The following is a 25,173-nucleotide window of genomic DNA, read 5'->3' as shown; positions in this document are numbered from 1 at the left end:
TGCACTGAAGGATGTGGGAACTGCTGTCAGGGATCTGGGAGCTGCCCTCAGCGATCCCAGGAGGGATGGAAGTTGCCCTCAGAGATCCAGGGAGGGCTGGGCTCTGTCCTGGGGGATGTGGGAGCTGCTCTCAAGGATCCCAGGATGGCTGAGAGCTGCATTGAGGGATCTGGGAAGGCTGGGAGCTGTCCTAGGGGATGTGGAAGCTGCACTCAAGGACGTGGGAACTGCTGTCAGGGACCTGGGAGCTGCCCTCAGGGGATCCAGGGATGGATGGGAGCTGCCTTCAGGGATAGCGGGAAGGATGGGAGCTGCCCTCGGGGACCCAGGGATGGATGAGAGCCGCCCTCGGAGATCCAGGGGCGGATGGGAGCTGCCCTCAGGGATCGCGGGACGGATGGAAGCTGATCTCAAGGATCCAGGGGTGGATAGGAGCCGCCCTCGGGGTTCCAAGCGCGGATGGAAGCTGCCCTCAGGGATCCTCCCGGCGCGCAGCCGATTCGCCAAATCCCTTCCCGTCTTTCCGGGCGACAAAGGACCTCCCGAACGAAAAGCAAGCTCAATAAAAAAAAAAAAATCCCTTAATTAATTCATTCACGAATCCATGAACCAATCCCAAACCGGCCCTCTTCCCCCTCTCTCCCCCTCCCGTCCCGTGTCGAATGTGCGGCGGGCGCGGGCGGCCATGGCGCTGCTGAGGGGTGAGCGCGGGCAGCGCGGCGCGGGGACGGGGCGGCGGCGCCTCGGGCGCCTCAGCGGGGCTGGGGGCGACACCAGCGCCTCAGCAGGGCCTGGGGGGCACGGGGGCGGGGTTTGGGGGACCCGGGGGGTATTAGGGGGCGGGGGAGGCCCGTTGTGTGTGTGTGTGTGTGTGTGTGTGTGTGTGTGTGTTGGGGGCGCGGGGGAAGCTGCGTTGTCCCATGGGGACAAAGGGGAGCGTTGAGGGCGTCCCTGTCCCAGCGGGAGCGGGTCCTGCTCCCCGCGGAGGGGGGAATAACCCGGACCTTTGGGGAACGGGGGGCTGCGCTGCGTGGGGGTGTCGGCACAGCGTTGTCTGATCGTGTGGACTGGGTGTGCCTGTGGTCCTGTGCCCAGTGCTGGAATCCACAAAAGAAGAATCATAGACTCGTAGGATAATTTGGGTTGGAAGGGACCTTAAAGATCATCCAATTCCATCTCCCTTCCATGGGCAGGGACATCCCACTAAATAAGGCTGCCCAAGGCCCATCCAACCTGGCCTTGAACACCTCCAGGGACGGGAAGAAGGATGTGGAGCTGTTGGAACAGGAACAGAGGACGCCACGGAGATGATCCGAGGGCTGGAGCCCCTCTGCTATGAAAACAGGCTGAGAGTTGGGTATCTTCAGCCTGCAGAAGGCTCTGGGGAGACCTTAGAGCAGCTTCCAGTACTGAAAGGGGCTCCAGGAAAGCTGGGGAGGGACTTTTTACAAGGGCCTGGAGTGGCAGGACGAGGGGAATGATGTTAATTCAGGAAGATTTACATTAGACGTTAGGAAGACATTCTTCACATTAAGGGTGGTGAAGCCCCATCCCACGTTGCCCAGAGCAGTGGTGGCTGCCCCATCCCTGGAGGTATTCAAGGCCAGGTTGGATGAGGCTTTGAGACCCTGATCCAGTGGGAGGTGTCCCTGCCCATGGCAGGGGGTGGGACTGGATGGGTTTTGAGATCCTTTGGAACCCAAACCATTTTTTGATATATTGTATATATTGCCTTTGGCTGTCTGCAATGCCTGAACCAGCAGTGTGCTCAACTGGCCAACACCATCCTGGCTTGGAACAGCTGTGGTGTGGGCAGCAGGAGCAGGGAAGGGATTGTATTGTCCCTTTGGACTTGGCACTGGTGTGGCCACACCTCAAATCCTGGATTCAGTTTTGGGCCCTTTGCTCCAAGGGGGGCTGGGGCACGTCCAGAGAAGAGGAACAGAACTGGGAATGGGGCTGGAGCCTGGGGACCATGGGGACAGCTGAGGGACCTGGGACTGTTTAGCCTGGAAAAAAGGAGGCTGAGGAGAGAAGTCATTGCTCTCTGTTGGTCCCTGAAAGGAAGTTGTGGTAAGTTGTGTGCTGGTCTGTTCTCCCGAGTAACAAGTAACGGGATGAGGGGAAGTGGCCTCAAGTTGCACCAGAGAAAGTTCAGATTGAATATTAGGAAAAATTTCTATGCTGCAGAGGTTTTCAGGCAGTGGCAGAAGCTGCCCAGGGCAGTGGTGGAGTCTCCATCCCTGGAGGGGTTTAAAAAATGGGCATATGAGGTGCTCAGGGGTCTGGCTGAGTAGTACACGTGTACCGTGAGACTCAATGATCTCAAAGGATCTTTTCCAACCAAATGATTCTGTGAAACCCATAACAAAGTGTGTGTATGCATGTCCAGCAACTGGCCATGTCAAGGTGCTGTGACACTTGGCATCTCGGTGGCTGAACATCTCTCTGGTCAGATTTAGCTCTGCCCATCTTAGTGGTAAATGGTGCAGGGTAAACTCCGTTTATAAGTGCCAGCAAGGGTTTTGTACAGAGAAGTACTTTTTGCTCGTCATGGTTTAAATGTTGTGCGTGTTAACAATGAGGGAAATATGCCCTTTAATGTCTGATCTTCCTTTAAAACACAATTGAAATAGGGCTTTTTGTCTGTTTATAGGTGTTTAAGCTATCTTAGAGGGCTGGAGCACCTCCAGACAAAGACAGGCTGAAAGAGTTGGAGTTGTTCAGCCTGGAGAAGAGAAGGCTCCAGGAAGACCTTAGAGCAGCTTCCAGGAAAGCTGGGGTGGGGACTCTTGACCAGGTAGTGCAGGGATAAGACAAGGGAGAACAGTTTTAAGCTGAAAGAGAGGAGATTGAAATGAGATCTTAGGAAGAAATGTTTTCCTGGGAGGGTGGGGAGGCCCTGGCCCAGGTTGCCCAGAGCAGTGGTGGCTGCCCCATCCCTGGCAGCCAGGGTTCAAGGTTGGTTGGATGGGGCTTGGAGCCTCTGATTAGTGGGAGGTGTCCCTGCCCACGGCAGGGGATGGGACTGGATGGGCTTTAAGGTCCCTTCCAACAGAGAGCATTGTATTTGACAGTGTTTTGCTACTTGGCAGACTGTACCTAAATAATAACATACATGTAAGTTGTGGTTTGAGGTTGCAGTGCTGAAAGCCAGTCTAGTCAGTGTTGCAGTAATTCTGTATCGCTCTACTGAACTGAATAACAGGAAGCAGCTTTGCCCATACTTGTTTGATGTTCGGTACCTGTGCCTGTTTCTGATCATACCTCATCTCTTGCCACAGTATTTGTCATACGCTGTTCTTGCTCCTTAATTTGGGGGGTTTAATTATTGTTTTATGTCTTCAGAATAGGGTCTAACAAGGAAGTGTTTTAATACCAGGTGTGTTTGCTAATGTGGAAGGCTTAAAGAATGTTTAACGTCTACGGTAGCAGATCCCACTTCAGCGGGTGGTTAACAGAAACAGATTAAAAGATGTCTTCAATCGAGTGGTTGAGAAGGATTCAGAGTGACCTTTGCTTTCTAGCCCCAGAAGTTCACATATCCCTTTGCGTTTGGTTGTATTCTGCTCTCATCCAATGTTTATCACCTTCACAAACTGCAGAGAGTCTGGAAGTCTTGCTGTGGTAATGTAGGACACTACTAGTTAACTACTATAGATTTAGGAAGAGCTGTCGAGGACCAGAGAGTTCTTTCTCACCCAGGCCTTCAGCAGCCCCTTGGTGCCCATCCTGAAATTCTGTGGAGGGAGTAGCATTTTTAGATGTCTCTGCAATGAAGCAAAGTTAAGCAAGTTCTGGAGTAATATAGCCCTAGGGGAATGGCTCTGTCATCCGTTTAATTCAGAATCACTCGGCATAGCTGCTTGGAGGGCCTAGGCCACCTCTCTGCAAGATAACTCTACGTAGGGACAACTCTACATGAGGAGCCCCAAATCCTCACCCTAACTCTTACCCTCCCCATGGAGGGTTGTTCCTTTCTGCTGCTAGGAGATGTTGTGGTGTCTTTTCTTCCCTACTGGTTCAGTCCGGCCTTCTCTCTCAGTCTGGAATTATGTTTTATTGAGCAACCAGAAGGTGAAGACGTTTGCAGAACTGATTCAAATGAAAATTAGATCCTGTTCTGCTGACTCTGGGTTAGTCTTCCGCTACCTTGGTTGTGGTTTTTGTGCTCTGGCCCCGTGGTGCTGTTTTGAAGAAGCGAGTAGAAGTGAGCGGCTTCAGTGAAGGAGTGGTGGTATATTGTGAAAGGAAGGTTTAAGGGCAAAGTTCCATCCTTGCCCCCTGACTGTTTGTAAGGTATGTCGTTCAGCAAATATTGTGTACAATCTGGCCAAAAGGGAGGAGAAACGTTCTCTTAGCTTCATTAGTTGCCCGAGCTGGTCCGCAGCGAAGCCTTGCAACCAGCTGTGCTGGCACAATCTTGAGAGAGGAATCAGTGGGCAGGACAGGTGGTGGCAGGATGGGTGTCAAGGCCTGGTTTGCTGCAGGAAAGATAAGCTTATGAATGTGAAATCACTCTTAAAAGAGCTAAGGATCTCTTATTACAAATAGTGTTGACATTTAATGAAGGCTCAAATTTAACATTCAGTAGATTATTATTAATAACAATACATTTTGGATAATTACATGGAAGCTAGTGGTTTATATGTAGTATAAATCTGTCACCTGAATACTGAAGAGAGTCATAGAATCATAGAACCATAGAATGGTTTGGGTGGGAAGGGACCTCAAAGCCCATCCTATTCCACCCCACTTCCTTGGCCAGGGACACCTCTCACTGGATCAGGTTGCTCCAAGCCCCATCCAACCTGGCCTGGAACCCCTCCAGGGATGGGGCAGCCACCACTGCTCTGGGCAACCTGGGCCAGGGCCTCCCCAACCTCAGCGTGAAGAATTTTTTCCTCATCACAGAATCACAGAATCACAAGGTTGGAAAGGACCCATTGGATCATCGAGTCCAACCATTCCTAACACTCCCTAAACCATGTCCCTAAGCACTTCACCCACCCGTTCCTTAAACACCTCCAGGGAAGGCGACTCGACCACCTCCCTGGGCAGCCTGTTCCAGTACCCAATGACTCTTACTGTGAAGAATTTTTTTCTGATATCCAACCTGAACCTCCCCTGACGGAGCTTCAGGCCATTCCCTCTTGTCCTGTCCCCTGTCACTTGGGAGAAGAGCCCAGCTCCCTCCTCTCCATAACCTCCTTTCAGGTAGTTGTAGAGAGCAATAAGGTCTCCCCTCAGCCTCCTCTTCTCCAGCCTAAACAACCCCAGCTCTCTCAGCCGCTCCTCGTCAGATGTTCTCCAGCCCCTCACCAGCTTTGTTGCTCTTCTCTGGACACACTCCAGAGCCTCAACATCCTTCTTGTGGTGAGGGGTCCAGAACTGAACACAGTATTCGAGGTGAATTGTCTCAGATTCGAGGTGAATTGTCTCATGTCTCAGATTTCTTCCTAATGTCTAAATATCCATTGCCTTTTTTTTTTTCAGATCCCAACATAGCATTCAGATCCTTTTCAGTGAAGTTTCATGACCCAGCCTGTGCAGTCCAGGGGTTGCTGAGGTTAGACCGTGACTCTCCCTGTAAAATTAATGGGATCAGTACTCACTGAGCTAAATAAAGGCAGGATGATGCCAAATGATTGGTTCAAAACAGAATTTATTTGTACAGGCGTTCTTAGGAATAAGATTGGCACTGGCTGCTGGATCTGTATTAATGGAAAAGAAAGAAGGAGAGAGAGGGCAAAGTGCAAGAACACCACTTGGGTTCCCCTCTTCCTCTTCTTCTCCCAGGGTTTTTGCTTTAGTTTTTTGATGGGCCTGCACAGTGCTTCTTCTAGGAAAGTTCTGAAACTGAGTTTGGGGGTAGTTAGAGGAGGGCTCTGGTGTCTGAGGTATCATTCTGCCCCTGCTCTCCCTACCAGCAAGTTTGCAGCATGACCTTTCTCTCAGGCACTGTCAGGGGCTGCCCAGGGAGGTGGTGGACTCACCACCCCTGAAGTTGTTTAAAAGATGGGTAGATGAGGCGCTCAGGGATCTGGTTTAGCATTGGACAGGTATGGTTGGATTTGAAGATCTCAAAGGTCTTTTCCAACCAGGCGATTCTATGATTTCCTGGACAACAAGTGCAGCTGGGCTGCTTGTGACAGTGAGATAAGGTGTTGAAGGACATTGCCTCTGCTGCAATCTCAACAGTGGCTTAGGGCAGCAAAACAAGTGGTTTAAGGCAATCAAAAAGAATCAGTCTCTTACTTGGAGCATGCTAGACCTTTACGAGTTTGGAAAGCCCTTTTCTCTAAATTGTGCAGCCTGTGATCCAAGTGGAGGAGACAGGGAGAGGAGCACCCTCCCTCTGCGTTAACCAGCCAAAGAATATGGATGACTGGCCTCTTGCAGAAGGCTGAAAACAGTGTTTGTGAGCAGCTCAATGAACAGGCATTTTATTTCCATTCTTTCTTATATCTGTAAATAGCCTTCCAGCGTGACTTAAAATAACAGTGGGTGCTGCGTGGCAACTGTAAAAAAAAGGGAGTGTGAGCTCTGATGTTCAACTAGGGGAAAGTTCATGGGCTGCCTCCTGCTTGTGTCTGGATGTGGAAGCAGAGCCACTGCAGCCAGCAGTCAGTAGGTGTTGGGTTGGGTCAGAGGCGGCTTCTCCATTCACAGACTGCATCTCGCCAGTGCATCTGGACACATGCACTTGCACATGCTTTCCTGTCTTTTGAAAACAGGATTTTCTTCCCAAATACCAGAAGGCTGATGCTAATGCAGTTTAGTTGACCTATAGGATTATGGAAATACCATTAAGTTTTTTATTAGGAAATGTTTTTCCATCTTAAGGGAATAAAAATTAAAATGCATATAGATAGGGGATTTCTGTTTTGCTTTCCTGTTCTTTCTAGTCTTTGTGAAACCTGTCTCAGAGTATAAGCCAAAAATCTGCTGGGTTTTGTAGGATGAGGGAGTGGTCTCTCTGTGTTTTAAAAAAACTGATTATTTCACAGGTGTCTGCTGTGGGAATTTGTGTGAGTTACTTCCATGCTTTTAGCACTAATGTCTGATGTGATGTGGCAACCTCCTTTGCCTGCCTGGTGTCCATACTGCCTGGCTTTTTTTCAAACCTCTTTGTGGAAAAGAAGGATTTCTGGAATCACAGAATGGTTTGGGCTGGAAGAGACATCAAAGCCCATCCAGTTCTAACCCCCGCCATGGGCAGGAACACCTCTCACTGGATAGGGTTGCTCCAAGCCCCAGCCAACCTGGCCTTGAACACCTCCAGGGATGGGGCAGCCACCACTGCTGTGGACAACCTGGGCCAGGGCCTCACCATCCCCATCGTGAAGAATTTCTTCCTAATGTCTGATCTAAATCTTCCCTCTTCCAATTTAAAGCCATTTCCCCTCATCCTATCCCTCCAAGCCCTTGTAAAAAGCCCCTCCCCAGCTTTCCTGGAGCCCCTTTCGGTACTGGAATCTGCTCTAAGGTCTCTGTGGAGCCTTCTCTTCTCCAGGCCGAACAACCTCAACTCTTTCAGCCTGTTCTCAAGGCAGAGGTGCTCCAACCTTCAGTTCATCTTTGTAGCCTTCTCTAGACCCATTCCAACAGTTCCATCTCCTTCTTTTGTTGGGGATTCCAGAACTGGACACAAGACTGCAGGTGGAGTCTCACAAGAGCAGAGTAGAGGGGAGTGTCACCTCCCTTGACCTGGCCACTATCTTCCCAGCTTTTCTTTCTGTTCATTCATTCTGCGTACCTTCCCTGTCTAAGGCATTTCTATTTCTTATTTATCTTGAGGTACATGCGTTGACGTTGCTTGTATTACAAAGCCTCTTGTGAATTTAAGATGTTATCCAGTTGAGGCTGACCTGGCGATTTTCTGTTTGCACATCTGGGTAATTCCTGCTTCTGTTGCAGGTGTTTTCATAGTTGCAGCGAAGCGAACGCCTTTTGGGACCTATGGGGGGCTGCTCAAGAACTTCACAGCCACCGATCTGACAGAACATGCTGCTCGAGCTGCCTTGGCTGCTGGCAAAGTGTCTCCTGAGATCATTGACAGTGTCATTGTCGGCAATGTCATGCAGGTTGGTAGCGTGGAAATGTACTGGCTGGTGATTATTCCATTGCCTCTTTTGGTGCGTTCCTATAGATAGTTACCTCTGCTTTGCAGCCAAGAATAAACCCAAGGAGTAGATGTGGAATGGGTAAGTTGCGTTCATAGGGTAGTGTTTCCTGTTCGTGTTTAAGGGACATACCCTTCGTATTTGTGATATTATTGGGAGCAAGGCTTAGCTTTCCTTTTTTAGTGCCAAAGGTTGTTTAAACATGAACAAGCTGATTTTAAAATGTGGCTTCATTGAACAGTTAGTTGGTAATCCCTGGTACATTTTTCCTGTTTTAATGACTTGAGCTGTGGAACACAATGAACTGAATTGTACAAATCGATTTTCTTGCTGCAGAATGTAACTGATTTGAGCCCATTTTCCCTTGAGTTCTCTAAATAGACTTTTTTGAGTGAATATGACTTCACTTTGAGCTGGAAGCACACATGGCTTGCTTGGCTCAGGCATTTGGATATTTATCCTTTCTAAAGAGCTTGTGATTAGATGCCATTGTGTACAGGGCACTAGCATTGCAAAACCACATTTACCCACATATCTGGATTAGAGTCTTTGTTTTAGGCAAGACAGCAGAGAGCATTTCAAGTTTGATTATGTTTTGTGTTCTGATTTCACCATTATTAAAGGTAGTTACCTTGCACTGGATGTTTCAAGGGTGCAGAAGAAACAAATAGCTGATAACTTCCTAATAAGTGAATAAACATGCAATATTCCTTCAGGATTTTAAGCCAAATGCATAGCTTTTGATTATTCTGTCTCCTACAACTACTTGCTTTTTAGGTACTTAGAGATTTTTAAGTACTGTAAGAACTGTGTGTGACCTAGAAAAAAAATTCCTGCATCTAAAACTCATGTAATCTTTTTCATATAAAGGAAATCATTCTCTTAATAAAAAAAAAGAAGTCTTTTCCGCTTGAAATTACATTTCTGTTCTTTTGCATCATACTTCTCATTCTCAGCAAATTTTCTCTTTTTAGTCCTGGATTCACTTCAAGTGCTATGTGATTAAATAACTATGACTGTTTTGAACTCCGCTTCTTCAGTAGAAGTGGCTTGATTCACTTTTTTTTTTCTTGAATTTGCACTGGCAAGGAGGAGTGTGCACAGAATTTTGTCTTTATAATACCTTGAAGTATATAATTAGTCAATTTCACTTAAGCTGAAAGATGCAAGATAGAGATGGACGTAAGGAGGAATTTAGATCTTGGGAAGAAATGTTTTCTTGTGAGGGTGGTGAGGCCCTGGCCCAGGTTGCCCAGAGCAGTGATGGCTGCCCCATCCCTGGTGGTGTTCAAGGCCAGGTTGGTTGGGGCTTTGGGCACCCTGATCCAGTGGGAGGTGTCTGCCCACGGCAGGAGGTGGAACTGCTTTAAGGTCCCTTCCAACCCAAACCATTCTTTGATTCTATGATTCTAGGTTGGGGTGTGATCCCCAAGAGCCTAAGTGTTCTCCGTGTTTGGAAAGTATCTATTGCAAACCAATAGCAGTGCTGGGTTTTTTTTTTCATTCTGTAACTGTGCTTGCTGTCCTCTGCTGACTCAGTAGTTGGAAGTGCATAAGCCTAACATTTTTCTTTCATATTGTAGCCTCATTTATTGATAGAGTAGGTTTGGAGCAAACTACTCTGTGTGCAGTACTTTGCACATAGAAATGTGATAGAAACATCTTTGAAGAGTTTTGGAGAAATGCATTTTTATTGTTGGAACAGGCTGGTGTCCAACTAGAATATCAGCCATGAAATTTCTCAGAGTAGATATGAAGCAGCGGTGGCATCTCCATGTTTTCCACCCTGTCTCTCTTTGTGAGGTCCTCTCCTTGTTAGTATGAGCAATTATGGTTTACCTTGAAACAGTTGCTGCTTGCCGGTCTGGATTGGGTCCTCTGTCAGTTTGGTGTGTGATGCTGTTTCATGAATAAGGGATAAGGGAAAACATAGTCATAAATTGTTATGGTTGGAAAAGACCTCTACATTCATCTGGTCCAACTGTCAGCCCCAGACCACTGTGCCTACTAAACCATGTCCCGAAGTGCCATGTCTACATGGTTTTTGAACCCCTCCAGAGATGGTGGCTCCACCACTTCACAGGGCAGCCTCTGCCAGTGCTTCATCACTCTTTCAGTAAAGAGTTTTTTCATAATATCCAATCTAACCCTCCCTTGGCACAACTTGAGGCGATTTGCTCTTGTCCTATCCCTTGTTATCTGGGAGAACACCCACCTCACCACAGCCTCCTTTCCGGGAGGTGTAGAGAGAAATAAACTCATAAGACATTGAGTTGCTGGCCTCAGTCTTACCATCTGTAGTCCTGATTTTGGCCTGATATCTAGCCCTTATAATATAGAATTTCTTTAAAATGGATATTAAGACATTGACCCTCTTCTGTCATACAGTATGGTGTGTTTTTGAATCAAAGTGACTTAGGATTTCTGCTGAACGTATGCTGTCTTCTGTCAGAGATGCAATTGAACCATTTTGACTTTTCATCCAGACCTTTGCTTTCCAAAGAAATTGGAGTGTAACAAAAGCTCCTGTTTGTTCTGCCTGTAGAGCTCTGCAGATGGGATTTATATTGCAAGACACGTTGGTTTACGCGTGGGAGTCCCTGTCCCAGTTCCAGCCCTCACTGTCAACAGACTTTGTGGCTCGGGTTTCCAGTCCATTGCCAATGGATGTCAGGTACAAAGCTTTTTCTTTCTGTATTAGTGGCAACCTTTATCAGTCTGTTAACATGAGGGAATAGACATGTGGAAATGTGTTCATCGTGTTTGGGATGAGTCTTAGGATGGATTTTTAGGTACCACTGGTAGATACTTCCGATTGTGCTGCATGGTTTTGTGCAAGAGCTCAGCCTTCACAGTACTGTATTTTGCGGTTTTAAAAGTCATCACTGTTGCTATTTGAATTTAGCATAGGGAATTCAACAAGTGTAAGCTAGTGAAATAGAGCTCAACTGTGCTACAGTTGCATTCTCTGATTGCCTATGTTTGAAATGGGATTACCGGGCACCAGAACCACCACAGAAGGCCTTAATCTTTTGACCATTGTTTATGTTCTCACCTAGCTAGCTATATAAGCAGTTGCCTTGCATTTTAAGTGTCTTTTTGTTCAAAGACCCAAACTCTCACATGCTTTAGATAATTTATGGTGTCATTTCTTCTAAAATAGAAGAAAGTCAGCTTTGAATGGTTGTCCAAAACCACTGAGTAAGATGATACAGAGATTCTTATTTCATCTGTCCATGCAGAGCAGTGGTCCATGACTGGCAGTGGTCTAGATTTTACAAAATGAAAGGGTGTTTTATGAATATTTGAGCAACCGCATAGGTGTGTTTAAAAAAAAAAAACAATAGTTCTCATTGGCTGGGGAGTTATTTTAGATCTGATCCTCTAAAGGAAAAATTGTGGAAGACAATGAGAGTTAAGGTTGCATGTTTACGGTATTACCCCCCTGACTGTTTTAACTAGTGCTTTCTGCAAAGGCTCTGCACACACTAAACCACAATGAAAAAATCTGTTGGGGAATTTGACCACTTCTATCAAAAGTAGGGTTCTGGGGTCTTTGCCAAAGATGGCATTCCATAAAGGCAGCTGATGCTTCTGTGTTTTTCTGGCACACAACAAAGCTGCAGATTGTTTTCTGAGCTGCTTAAATGTGTACAAAGACATAGGAGCTGTACAAGCATCTAGGTAGGTGTTACTAGAAGCCGCTCACAGTAATTATTCAGTCAGTCACGGTCATCTCAAACACATATCAAGATAGAATCATAGAATCATGGGAGGTTTTGAGTTGGAAGAGACCTTAGAACCCATCCAGTTCCAACTCCTGCCACAGGCAGGGACACTTCCCACTGGATCAGATTGCTCCAAGCTCCATCCAGCCTGACCCTGAACACCTCCAGGGATGGGGCAGCCACCACTTCTTTAGGCATCCTGGGCCAGGGCCTCACCTCAGCGTGAAGAAATTCTTCATTACGTCTAGTCTGCATCTGCCCCTCTCCAGTTTATACCAATTTCCCCTCATCCTTTCACTCCAGACCCCTGTAAAAAGTCCCTCTCCAGCTTTCCTGGAGCCCCTTTCAGTACTGGAACCTGCTCTGAGGTCTGCCTGGAGCCCTCTCTTCTCCAGACTGAACAACCCCAACCCCCTCAGCCTGTGAGGAGAGCTTCAGCCCTCGGATCATCTCCATGGCCTCCTCTGGATCCGTTCCAACAATTCCATATCGTTCTTCTGTTGAGGATGCTAGCACTGGACACAGGACTCCAGGTGGGGTCTCATGAAAGCAGAGCAGAGGGGTAGAATTCCCTCTCTTGCCCTGCTGGCCACGCGGCTTTGGTTGCAGCCCAGGACACGGTTGGTTTCTGGTCTGCAAGTGCACGGTGCCAGCTCATGTCAAGCTTCTCATCCCCAGCACCACAAGTCCTTCTCCTCAGGGCTGCTTTCAGTCACATCATCCCCCATCCTGTATTGAAACCGTGGATTGCCCCGACCCAGATGTTGGACCTTGCCCTTGGCCTTGTTGAACCTCATGAGGTTGGACATCGTTTCATCTGTGTCCATTCCAGTACACAAATAACCTGTACTGTCTAGCTGAGTGAATCATTTTGAGGAAGCAGAATTTCTGAGTGGTCTAATGGTGCATTTAATAATCCCGGCTTTCAGGTTCTGTGCTTTTTGCCAATGATAAATGAGTGTGTTTGGGGCGTTTCTTTTGGCAGCTTTCCTGACTAATGTTTTCTAAAATTATGTCCTATTTTTTTTTTAGAATCATAAAGTCTACTCTCAGATTTTGATGTTTGATTTGTGTCCCTTTTCAGAAGATTGGGAGTTCAAAAAAAGAAGTTCAACCATCTGTGAAATTAACCGCACAAGCATGCAGATGTTTAAAGATTTTGTTACTCCATCCTGTCATATGTGTGCACCCATATTCTTTTCCTCCCTTATTTATGTAATCATTCCTTGTTGAAGGAACAGGGAGTGAGAGAGACAGACACCAATCTTTATAGAACAGTAAAGCCTTCCATCAATACACACATGGCCAAGCATGAATTCATTCTCTGTGTGTGGCTTTGTAGGTGACAAAAACACTTGTTGCCAAAATGGCAAATTAAAACTTAGGTCTGATTTGTTTTTCTATTAACAGGAAATTTGCCTCAATGACTCTGAAGTTGTTCTGTGTGGTGGAGCTGAAAATATGAGTCAGGCTCCTTATGCAGTTCGAAACATTCGATTTGGAACCAGATTAGGAGCAGAACTGAAGGTCTGTACTTTTTTTAATTCTTATTTTCCTGTGAATAAGGGACTGTTTACAGAGCAATGTAAAGTGTTGGACCTCTAGACACTATATCCTTGCAATTGAAATTTTTGGAGATTAGATCCAGACTTAGTTGTTCAAAGCATTTATCCAGTATTCAGACATTATCATAGGATCATTGTGGTTGGAGAAGACCTCTAAGATCATCCTGGCCAACCATCATCCCAACATCACCGTGCATCTTGAACCATGTCCCCAAGTGCCACGGCTGCAGGGTTTTTGAACCCTTCCAGGGGTGGGGACTCCACCACTGCCTTGGGCAGCCTTTTCCAGGGCTTCACCACCCTTTCAGTAAAGACATTTTTCCTAGTATCCAGTCTAGCCCTCCCCTGGGAACTTGAGGCTGTTCCCTCTTATCCTGTCCCTTGTTACTTGAGAGAAGAGACCAGTACCCACCTCACCACAATCTCCTTTCTGGGAGCTGCAGGTAGCCATGAGGTCTCCCTTCAGCCTTCTGTGCTCCAGGCTTAGCAGCCCTGGGTCCCTCAGCTGCTCCCCATAACCCCTGGGCTCCAGCCCCTTCCCCAGCTCCATTCCCCTTCTCTGGACGTGCTCCAGCCCCTCAGTGTCTTTCTTGTAGTAAGGGGCACAAAACTGAACCCAGGATTTGAGGTGTGGCCTCACCAGCGCCAAGTCTAGGGGTACGATCCCTTCCCTGCTCCTGCTGGCCACACTATGGCTGATCCAAGCCAGGATGCTGTTGGCATTCTTGGCTACCAGGCAGTTCTGTTAAGCCCAATAGTTTTCTAACTTTTCTGAAGGTACCATTCAACATGAAACAAGAGTTCAAAGTACCAATAAACTCTTAGCACAAAACTTGGTTCACTTGGTACATCCCATCAAAGTACTGTAGATAATATAAAACATTTTGTGGTGCGAGAGGCTGTGAAGTAGTGACAGAAACGGCTTAGGTAAAGCTGGTAAGGCTAGCAATGGGTAGATAGGCTGGTAAAGACCACATGTGTTTCCCAAGTTATATTCCCATCACTCAATTTTAAAAATGATAAATTGAAATTAAATCCATTGACAGAAATTATTTTTACATTCTGTTCTGAAGCTACATCCCTAGGAAAATTTGCTGTAGGGTCCAGTTCTGCTCTGATAATTCCCATCTATTAAGTGGATCATAACCAGCATTGAAATGCTGAGCTAGGATCTCAGGTCTTTTCCAACCAAATGATTCTATGATTTCACCCGTCAGTAGAGGAAGAGCAAGAGAGTCAGCAGGCTGCTGTGCTTTTCACGGTTCCTCACCATTCCTTCTTGGTAACCAGACAGACAGGTGTGTTTTCTCGCAGATCACAAATAAATCATTTATGCAGCAGTGAAATACACTGAAACATGACAAATCTTAGGCTTTTCCCAAGCACCTCAGGGCCACTTGTGAGTGGAAAGAACCCACACTGCAGCACAATGTAGATTAACTAAAATAACACACAAGAACTTGCATACAGTGTGTTTGTTTTCATTTTCATGAAGTATCTGCAGGTAACCTGAGTGAATTTTACAGAGAGACATTAGTTTCCAAGAGGCATCTGAATGATTGGAAACCTTTGATAATAAATGTTAGTGTTGCTGTGCTTCATAATTTTCTTTTCATAATATTCCCTACAGTTGGAAGACACACTGTGGGAAGGTCTAACAGATACGCATGTTAAAATTCCTATGGCAGTCACAGCTGAGAATCTGGCTGCAAAATACAACATCACGCGAGAGGACTGTGACCGATACGCATTCAAAACGCAGCAGAGATGCAAAGCTGGTTAGTAAATTTAGAAATGGAAGTGTTCATATGATCCTACTTTCAAATCTAGGCTGTTTTAGCACCCATTCAAGGTGTTCTTAAGTTTTACGTAGCTCATGCCTCTAGATGTAATTTCTCTTTTGATTTGCAGATACTCTAATCCATGCTTTTGATTGCCCTGCCCTTGGCAGCCCACTCCTAAGGGGTTTGGATTTGAATATACTGAGTCGGGTGTTGTGCCTGTCTTCTGCGAATCACACATTATTCCAAAACCATTGAAGTGTTACAGCAGATGGAATCTGAAGTGGAGATATTTGCTCAGGACCTGCGTTTAAACTGTTCTCTAAGTGGTTTACATGGCCAAAGCCATGATCCAGAGGCATTGGGTTCCTGTGAGACTGGTTGATGGCGTAAACTGGACAGTGGGCCAAAAGCCAGTAGAATGTGTAGTGGTCATGCTGGGATTTCAATATACATTGCAACCCAAATGCAAACGTAAGAAGCAAAGATCTTAGCATACTTTTCAATTCTAACAATGGTGCTTTTTAGCAGCTGATACTCTTAAAGGAAGATTTTGTATTTTTTTTCAGTGGATGTAGCAGTGCTTTTTATAGCTTTTCTCCCTCCTGTGTTGCCTTCCCTGCTGATCTTCTTAACTCCTGCCATTCCTGGAGCCTTTGCTAGAAACTAGGCCGCTGAGGAGGCTTCTTTCTGGTTTTCTAAGTTTTTGCCTTGCTGTTTTTGTTTTTGCTTGTTTTGAGTGGTTCATCTTATTCCACACTAAAGAGCAAATCCTGTGGCCGGTCAGGGCTTTGTAGGGTTTTGAGAAAGTTCAGAGGTTTCTAAGGAGCTTCAGATATGGCAGTCTCAGTGTCTTAGTTTTTAATCCCTTAGACTTGCATTTGTAGAATAATATGAAGTGTCTGGGAGTCTTGATTCAGTTTTGGGAGTTAGGACTTGGTCTGGCTTCAAATCTGTATCTTCAGATGAACGTTGTGGACACAAAAGTTCGTGTTTTGTTACCGAGATATTGGCATCTGATGTCATCTTATGTGATGTGGCGAGATGCTCTTAAAGGCATCCTTGCTATCTACAATGCCTTGAATTGTCTCAGGTTGTTTAGGCAGCTGAATCCCATTCTAAGGTCATGACTTGACTGTGAGGTCCAGTGGAGGAGCCCCTTGAACAGGATTTTAACTGATACACAATAGCTTATGCTGGTTATCGACAGAGAAAACGTGACTCAGGATTCTTCTCTGCGTTTCCCTCTGAGTGAGGTTTACAGCTTCTTGGCCCTCTGATAAGTGACAGAGCTGTAGAAGAAAGCAACAGTACAGGAGGATGCGGACCAGAAATAAATCTAGTGGTTAAAAAGAAAAGGAAAACAAACAAAAAAAGAAGAGTTCAGTTATTTAAAGCTGAAATAAGACCTTAATATTTGAGACTTTCTTTGGAGAGGTCTGAAAATGTGTTTGTTGATGTTTATCCCAGCTTCTGAAAAACCCAAACAAGGAATAAACACCAACTAGCCTCTTAAAGCAAAATAAAGCATAAACAGTACTGTCCCTGAACTCTTGGTTAAAATAGAGCAGAAGTTGTGCACACATGAAAACAGGATTACTGGTCCCACTGCGCAATCCTCACGTTTTTTTCAGTCCTTTTATTTTCTTTTTTGTGGTTGCAGCTCAGGATGCTGGTTACTTTAATGCTGAGATGGCACCAATTGAAGTGAAAACGAAAAAGGGGAAGGAAAATATGCAAAAGGATGAGCACCCAAAGCCCCAGACCACTCCGGAACAACTGGCGAAACTCCCATGTGTCTTTAAAAAGGATGGAACAGTCACTGCTGGGAATGCTTCAGTGAGTACATCAAAACCCTGGGTTGTACAAGTGTCACCTCTGAGGTTCTCCAAATTTGTTGTCACTGTATTTTTTGTCTCACTGAGCCACCTCTGAATTTCAGTGGTGTCTCCTGATGAAAATGATTTCTAACTCTGTGGTTCAATGCCCCTGGTTCACTGTTCCAGCCCTGAGATGTCAGGGTATCCTTCAGTCTGCTCCATGTCCGAAAATCTGGTTCTGTGGATTGTCACTGTTCTTTTTAGTGAGGCATTGGCTCTTCCTCATCAGCCTTGAATTATGCAGTTGATACCTGCAGTGACTGGGTAGAATTAGTCATCCTGTTTTCTTTTGGGAGCAGTGATTACTGAACATTCATTTTACAATTCATGCATGACATACTGCTCATCTTTGTACCAAATTAATATCCTCTGTATTCCAAATCACATTATGTTCTTATCCAGAGTAGAAATGATACCAAAAATATCGGCAAATAATACTGGTGCTTAGCAGCACGTCATTACAGACTGTTCCTCTTACAGTCATTATCTTAATCAATTGATTAATGTTCTTTGGGCCAGAAGGACCACTGCGGTCATGTAATCTGAATTCATGCCTAAAAGACATCACAGCCACAGTAAGTATGGGAGTCTGGAAAGAATCACAGAGTCACAGAGTGGTTTGGGGTGGAAGAGACCTCAAAGCCATCCAGTTCCATCCATCCAGTCCCTGCCATGGTCAGACACCTCCCACTGGATCAAGTTTCTCCAAGCCACATCCAGCCTGGTCCTAAACACCTCCAGAGATGGGGCAGCCACCACTGCTCTGGGTAGCCTGGTACAGGGCCTCCCTACCCTCATTGTGAAGAATTTCCTCCTGATATTTAATCTAAATCTTCCCCCTTCCGATCTCAAGGATCCCCTCTCTTCCCATCACTCCAGGCCCTTGTAAAAAGCCCCTCCCCAGCTTTCCCGGAGCCCCTTTCAGTACTGGAAGCTGCTCTAAGGTCTCCCCAGAGGCTTCACTTCTTCAGGCTGAACAACTCCAACTCTCTCAGCCTGTCCTCAGAGCATCCATCCCTTGCATTGTCTTTGTGGCCTCATCTGGAACCGTTCCAACAGTTCCATCTCCTCCTTCTGTTGCGGATTCCAGCACTGGACACAGGGCTCCAGGTGGGGTCTCCCCAGAGTGGAGCAGAGGGGCAGAATCCCCTCCCTCGCCCTGCTGGCCACGCGGCTTTGGATGCAGCCCGGGACATGGTTGGTTTTCTGGTCTGCAAGCACACATTGCTGGCTCGTGTCAAGCTTCTCATCAAACAGATATCTTTTATAATTAAAAGCAATTTTTATGATTAGTAGTACATACGTCTTCCAATATTAATAGTGTCCTTGCAAGTCTACAGAATGATATTTCCAGTGTAAGGGAGACTTTATGTGGGAAAAATTTATTTTACTTTTCTGAAACATACAAATTAATTAAACATGTATTTTTAACTTTCGCAGTTCACAGAATAGTGAAAGGTTGTGGCTTGTTTTGAATAAACCATAGTATGGTTGTCTGTTAATAGTGGTGTCTTGGAATCAGACTTTTTTGAGTGGCATATTTAGATGAAAGTGTGATGTTTTGTTGTTTGTGTTTTCTCCACTAAGAATGCTTTTCTTTCTTACTGCCAGGGGGTGTGTGATGGAGCTGGTGCAGTCATTATTGCCAGTGAATCAGCGCTTAAAAAGCACAGCCTTACACCTCTGGCAAGAGTAGTAGCCTATCACTCAGCTGGCTGCGACCCTTCCATAATGGGCATCGGTAAGTGGCAATAAAGCATATTATTTTGTAGCATAAAGCAGCACTAAAATAAACGGAAAGAAAGGGAGGCTGCAGTGTGCTGTGTCTGACAGCTCTAGAGACTTTTGAGGCTTGCCATGGAGACAGTGTCCATTCTGCTGCGTTGTTCTGTCCCCTCTATGCAGAGGGGCTGACTTGCCCTCAGTTTGGCTGAAATGAGCTTGACCTGCAGCTCTAGCACTGAACTACACTCCCCCAGGTACCCTTTTTCTGTTTTCCCATTTTTAACTCTTGGTCAGTAAGTCAAGAAAATAGACACTCTCTGAATTCTTCTAAAACCACTTTTCTCCTGAAATTCACTTTAGTTTCCAGCAAGCTTAAAATCTCGTTACTAGATGTCTAACTATCAGTTGTCTGCTGAAGGAATATTGGCTGTGTGTGCCCCTTGCAGCAGTTACTCAGTTGTTTGAATTCCAAGGATCAACATCTGTTCAGGTATTACTTTGGCAAGCAAACTACTTATCTTTTCTTTTTTTCTCGTCAGCCCTATGTTTTATGCTTCCTAATCAAGTAGCTGTTAACTCAAACAAACCCTCAGAGCCAACCCCGACACGGCAGAATTTTTCCCTTCTGTGTCATTTGTAGACAGCATTGTATTCCAGCACCACTTTTCCTTTCTGCCCTTCTGTTCATGCAAATGAAGCATTGTCAGATTTGTTTTCTTGATCAGACTGTCTGATGAACACAACCTTCAAAGCAAATGTGGAGGGAGGGTTTCTTTCGCTAGACTTCATGCTGCCATTGTGCTTTCTGAACGAGTCCATTCTTTCTAGGTCAGGCAACTCTCTTAGCTTGTTTAAAAACTTCATAAATCATATGGAGAAAGAGTTAGCATCCTAGCTCCTTAACACCACAGCTTGTCCCCAGCAACTCAAAACAGGCCAGATGAGATTCATTGACATGACAGCAACAGATCTGACAAGAGCTCAAACTGAACAACTGCCCTTTCGCATATATACTGATAGTGACAGGGAGTCAGTTGTGCCTCACAGTGTCTAGTAAGTGAATTCATTATCTAGAAAACAGAGAGAGAGGGGAAAAAAGACTGCTTGGCTGTCATCAGTGGTCTTTGTCTGGTGAGACCCTCCCATTACTCTCATGCGTAACAGGCATACTAAAATCTGTCTGTAATGAGATGCATTAGGAGTCTAGTATTAGGCTGCCTGAGGGTTTCTAATAATCCACTGTGCTTTGTACTGGGTCCTTTCTTCTATTAGAAATAAGTAAATTACTGAAGAGACAGAAAAATTATGGGTGTTGTTCTTTGAGCTATGAGTTGTCAGCGCCATTTTTTGAGATAGCATGTGGGATTATTAATATTTTAGGATTGATTCTTTTTGCTTGATGATCAGCTACCATGTAACATCTCAGCATCTTTGTCCTATACACAGGTATCTAATTAGCACTTTCTTATTCCCTTTGAGAGTCTTTCTCCGTAGGTAACTGTGCTTGGAGATTAATTTCCCCTTATGGATTATACTAAGTTGCAGATGTCAGCTTTTACCCAGAGAATGATCTTATTGCCTGTAAAACTGTAATATACTCAAATAAAGTTTTACTGTCTCCAGGGTCCAGGGGAGCATTTTGTTGTTACTTTCTTTAACTGGAAGATTTTCAGATAAATTATACCTTATTAAGAACACCAAAACAACAATACCCATAAATAAACACATGACCAACCAACTCTAGAACAACCTGCATTTTTGTGTACTTGGAGACTGCAAGTTGTGAGGGAAGAATAAGCTGAGCCAACAGTGCTGGGAAGGAGAATGCCTCAAAACTCTTGTGAGGTTGCTTTATTTGGCTCGAGACTGTCAGTTCTCTTGACTTGAAGGCTATGCATGTATTTACACCAGCGTAGCTGTACAGCAGCAGTGACACCCATGACTTTCCCTGGCAGCACACTGACAAGGCTGCCAAATGATTTTGGAATTCTCTTTTCACCTAATAAAGCAGGTGAGTGGCACATCCAGAATTCATTGACTGCACAGAGCCTCATAGGAGGGGATCTGATGAAGCTTTGTGAAACTGTCTTATGCAGATCATATCGAAAAGCCTTTATTTATCTTGACTTTTAAATCTGGCTAACTGTGCATACAATTTCCACAAAGGCCCTGTACCTGCAATTACTGAGGTTCTGAAGAAAGCAGGATTGACCCTGAAGGACATGGATCTGATAGAGGTAAGGAGTTTTAAGATAAATGGTGAGGTTACTCTTGCTCTTTTTAGCAGAAACATTCCACTTGTGCACGCAGCCTGTCATCACAAGGTAGGCATTTCTGCATGTCTGGAGCTCACCCAGGGCTTAGCTTGGCTGCCTGGCCTTCGTCCATCTAGTTCCTGCCACATTGCTGCAGTCATTACAAATATCTCAGGCATGTGGAAATTAAAGACGGCATGATAGCATTCCATGGGAAAAAATATCCTCATGTGACATGAGGTTTTACTCTGTTGGCTGTTAATCATAGAATCATAGAATGGTTTGGGTTGGGAGGGCCCAAGGGTCAGGTTGCTCCAAGCCCCATCCAACCTGGCCTTGAACACCTCCAGGGATGGGGCAGCCACAGCTTCCCTGGGCCACCTGGGACAGGGCCTCACCACTCTCAGCGTAAAGAATTTCTTCATAATGTCTAATCTAAATCTTCCTCCTTTAAATTTAAAGCCATTGCCTCTCATCCCATCACTCCAGACCCTTACAAAAAGTGCCTCCCCAGCTCTCCTGAGACCCTTTCAGTACTGGAAGCAGCTCTAAGGTCTCCCCAGAGCCTTCTCTTCTCCAGGCTGAACAGCCCCAACTCTCTCAGCCTGTGCTTATAGCAGAGATATTCAGCCCTAAGATCATCTCTGTGGCCTCCTCTGGACCCATTCCAACAGTTCCATCTCCTTCTTCTGTTGGGGACTCCGGCACTGGACACAGGACTCCAGATGGGGTCTCAGCAGAGCGGAGTAGAGGGGCAGAATCCCCTCCCTTGCCCTGCTGGCCACACGGCTTTGGTTGCAGCCTAGGATGTTTTAATTAGTTACAGTTCTCCATTTGTGAACAAGGCCATTTTTTGTCAGAGCGATAGCTCTTCGTGAACACATGGCATCAGAATATACCACACCTATTTTTTGTTAAATATACTAATTAGATGCTTTGTGTCTTGTGACAGATTTGAATTTGCATTAGTTTGGCGTGTCAGTTTGTATGTTGTCTGAGTACACTTTTGTAAACACTGTGTTTAATGTTCTTCTCAATCAAAGTTACCTGGAGAAGCAGTGTGCCTGATTTAATCTCTTGCACGTGTGCTGCTGAAAGCTTGTGTGGAAAGTGAGCGATGTTTGGGTTTGGGCCCCTTACTGCAGGAAGGACACTGAGAGGCTGGAGTGTGTCCGGAGGAGGGCAGGAAAGCTGGGGAAGGGTCTGAAGAATAAGCCCTGTGAGAGGTGGGTGAGGGCCCTGAGGCTATTCAGCCCGGAGAAGAGGAGGCTGAGACGACACCTCATTTCTCTCTGCAGCTCCCTGAAAGGAGGTTGCGATGAGGTGGGTGCTGGTCTCTTCTCCCAGGTGACAGAATGTGAGGGAATGGCCTTAAGGTGCGCCAGGAGAGTTTTAGAGTGGATATTAGGAAAATTTTCTTTCCTGACAGAGTGGTGAAGAACTGGCAGAGGCTGACCAGGGCAATGGTGGAGTCTCCATCCCTAAAGGGATTCAAAAAATATGCAGATATGGTACTTTGGGACGTGGTTTAGTAGGCATGGCGGTATTGGGCTGATGGTAGAATTGGATGATCTTAGAACTCTGTCATTTCCAACCTTAATTACTTTATGATTCTATGAACAGTTCTGTTGTTCCTCTGGTGTTTTAGGTGAATGAGGCGTTTGCACCTCAGTATCTGGCTGTTGAAAAAGTTTTGGGCCTTGACCCTGAAAAAACCAACGTCAACGGAGGTGCCATCGCTATAGGTCATCCCTTGGGGGCTTCAGGGTCACGGATCACAGCTCATCTGGTTCATGAATTAAGGTATGTACATAGCCAGTAACTGCTGGTAGTAAATGCAGTGCTGACGTATTTACACCCACAAAAGGTTTTTAGCATGGATAATGTATGACTAAAACCTTCCAGTCGACTGGCTTTTAACTAAAGTGTTCTGCTTTCTGTGTGAATTTGTTACCTTCATGCTGTGTTCCATGTCCTGCAGCTTGCCTCATCCTCCATTCTGTTGCCATTACAAGTTTTTTTACTTTCTCTAGATCTGATCCAGGCCCACAGCAGTCAGTGGGAAGGTTTCCTTGATTGGAAGGGCCTTTGAGCAAAGTCTGTTCTTTTCTTAGCAGGGTGCATTTAAAAGGCTTTGTCATCACTTTCTTTCTCCTTTTCTCCATTTTCAGAAATTTTGACTCTTGGCTTGCTTAGCACCATTTTAACTTGAATTTTCCTTTTTTTCCCCTCAGGGCAGGGGTTGCTTTATCTTTTTGCTTGTACTTGCAACACTATATTCGTGTTCAACCATAAAGAATCAGATAATTTGCACTCTTGCAGAAAACTGTTTCTTGTAGTGTGGCTGTAGAAAAAGTAGCTTTGAAAAATAGCTGCACAATAAAACTATATTTTACTTCCGCCGTTTTTATTACATGTTGAAACCATAGATATTCCATAATGTCATTCCTTGCCATTTTATATTCCTCAGGACAATAAAATGTGCCACTTTCTGGATTGCAAAAGACTCAGACCTGCAGCTTCTTGGTTTTCTACAGAAATATTTAAGTATTGGTTGAGGCTTCTTGGTATTTTTCTAGAAGAACAACATCGAGGTTCTAAAATGTCATCTTTATTAGTACCAATTGTTACATATTTCTTCTCTTAATATCAGGATAACAGCTACTATGGTTTCATAAATGTAAATAATTTTTATTGTCACTTTTTCCGTACAGGCGTCGTGGCGGGAAATATGCCGTTGGATCAGCTTGCATCGGTGGTGGACAAGGTATTGCTCTTATCATTGAGAACACAGCCTGAGGGATTATGGAGACTGCAGTGTTGCCCGAAGAGAATTCCCTGAGAAACTTCTGCCTCACTACCTGCCTTCGTTTTGTGCAATTCCTGCAAGGTAAAGGAATAGCTGAATTATGAACAAGAAGATTTGTTAATGTCTTTCTAACTAAAGGAAGTGTAACATCAACTTAATTTCACACTGATGAAGTATTTTCTAAAAGCCTCTTTTCAGTCAAAGTTAGTGTATTTCTGTAGACAAAATTCTTTTCATTTCCTGAGGAAATTGCCTGTGAAACTTTCGCCAGACCTGCCTTAAAATCGCCATCAGTGCAGCTTTTTAAGCAGGTATTGCTTAAACTATTCCTGCTTCAGCCACTGCTGCTGTATGGCACATGTGCCTCTTATCATCAGGGAATGTGAAAATTGAATTCAAGACCTCCTGAAGTACATACTGATTGTAGATTGATGGATATAACCTGCACCCTGTTGTTTTGCAAGGGAAAAGAGAATCAGTGAAAGCTGAAATTTCCATTGTGCCTCCCAAAAGAACAATAAATATAAGAGGAAAAAGAAAGGGCTTGGTGTGTGTCTGTTTGTTTGTTTATTTGTTTTAAGAGTAAATCACTGTGAGAATTGTTACTTCTGGTAAGTCAGTGTTGGGTTTCAGAGAGACTTGTTTTTCCTGGCTGAGAAAACTAGTGTTTACTAAGTAGTTTCGAGAGAACTCTAGCAAATCCACCAGCCTTCAAAGAAGGAGGGTGGTAGCAACTAACTGTGTTGCTGCGTGGTAACTGGATATACATAGCTACTCATTTCTTAGCTTCCTCTCATAGTATTATCTGGATCTCTTGGGTCACTTAATGTGAGGCGGTTCTTAGCTGATTTGGGCAGTGCACATCCAAGCAAGTTGCCCTGCCTCTCACAGGTGGTGGGGTTCACATTATGAGTTGGGCTGAGAATTGGTCTGGTTCAGCCTGAGAAGGCACTGAGAAGACCTTAGAGCAGCTTCCAGTACTGAAAGGGGCTCCAGGAAAGCTGGGCGGGAGCTCTTGATCAGCGAGTGCAAGGGTAGGACAGCGTGTTTAAGCTTCAAGAGGGGAGATTGAGATGAGATCTTAGGAAGAAATGTTTTCCTGGGAGGGTGGGGAGGCCCTGGCCCAGGTTGCCCAGAGCAGTGGTGGCTGCCCCATCCCTGGAGGGGTTCAAGGCCAAGTTGGATGGGGCTTGGAGCCCCTGATCCAGTGGGAGTTGTCCCTGCCTGTGGCAGCGGGGTGGAACTGGATAGACTTTAAGGTCTCTTTTGACCTAAACTGTTCATGACTGTATGTAGATAATATT

General features: G+C 45.4%; 1 protein-coding gene across 1 annotated transcript; it reads left to right on the top strand.

Annotated features, from left to right (window-relative positions):
• Positions 1-634: 634 nt before the first annotated feature.
• ACAA2 (acetyl-CoA acyltransferase 2) lies at positions 635-24,414 on the top strand. Its single transcript, XM_054054872.1, has 10 exons — positions 635-701; positions 7,921-8,087; positions 10,672-10,800; positions 13,265-13,381; positions 15,050-15,197; positions 16,864-17,039; positions 18,692-18,821; positions 20,972-21,042; positions 22,709-22,863; positions 23,775-24,414. The coding sequence occupies exons 1-10, from the start codon at positions 686-688 to the stop codon at positions 23,857-23,859; spliced, it is 1,194 nt and encodes a 397-aa protein (XP_053910847.1). The 5' UTR covers positions 635-685; the 3' UTR covers positions 23,860-24,414.
• Positions 24,415-25,173: the final 759 nt, after the last annotated feature.

Source organism: Cuculus canorus, chromosome Z, assembly GCF_017976375.1.
Source record: "Cuculus canorus isolate bCucCan1 chromosome Z, bCucCan1.pri, whole genome shotgun sequence".
NCBI lineage: Eukaryota > Metazoa > Chordata > Aves > Cuculiformes > Cuculidae > Cuculus > Cuculus canorus.
Note: the sequence above shows the minus strand (reverse complement) of the source record. Positions and strands in the feature narration are given on the sequence as shown.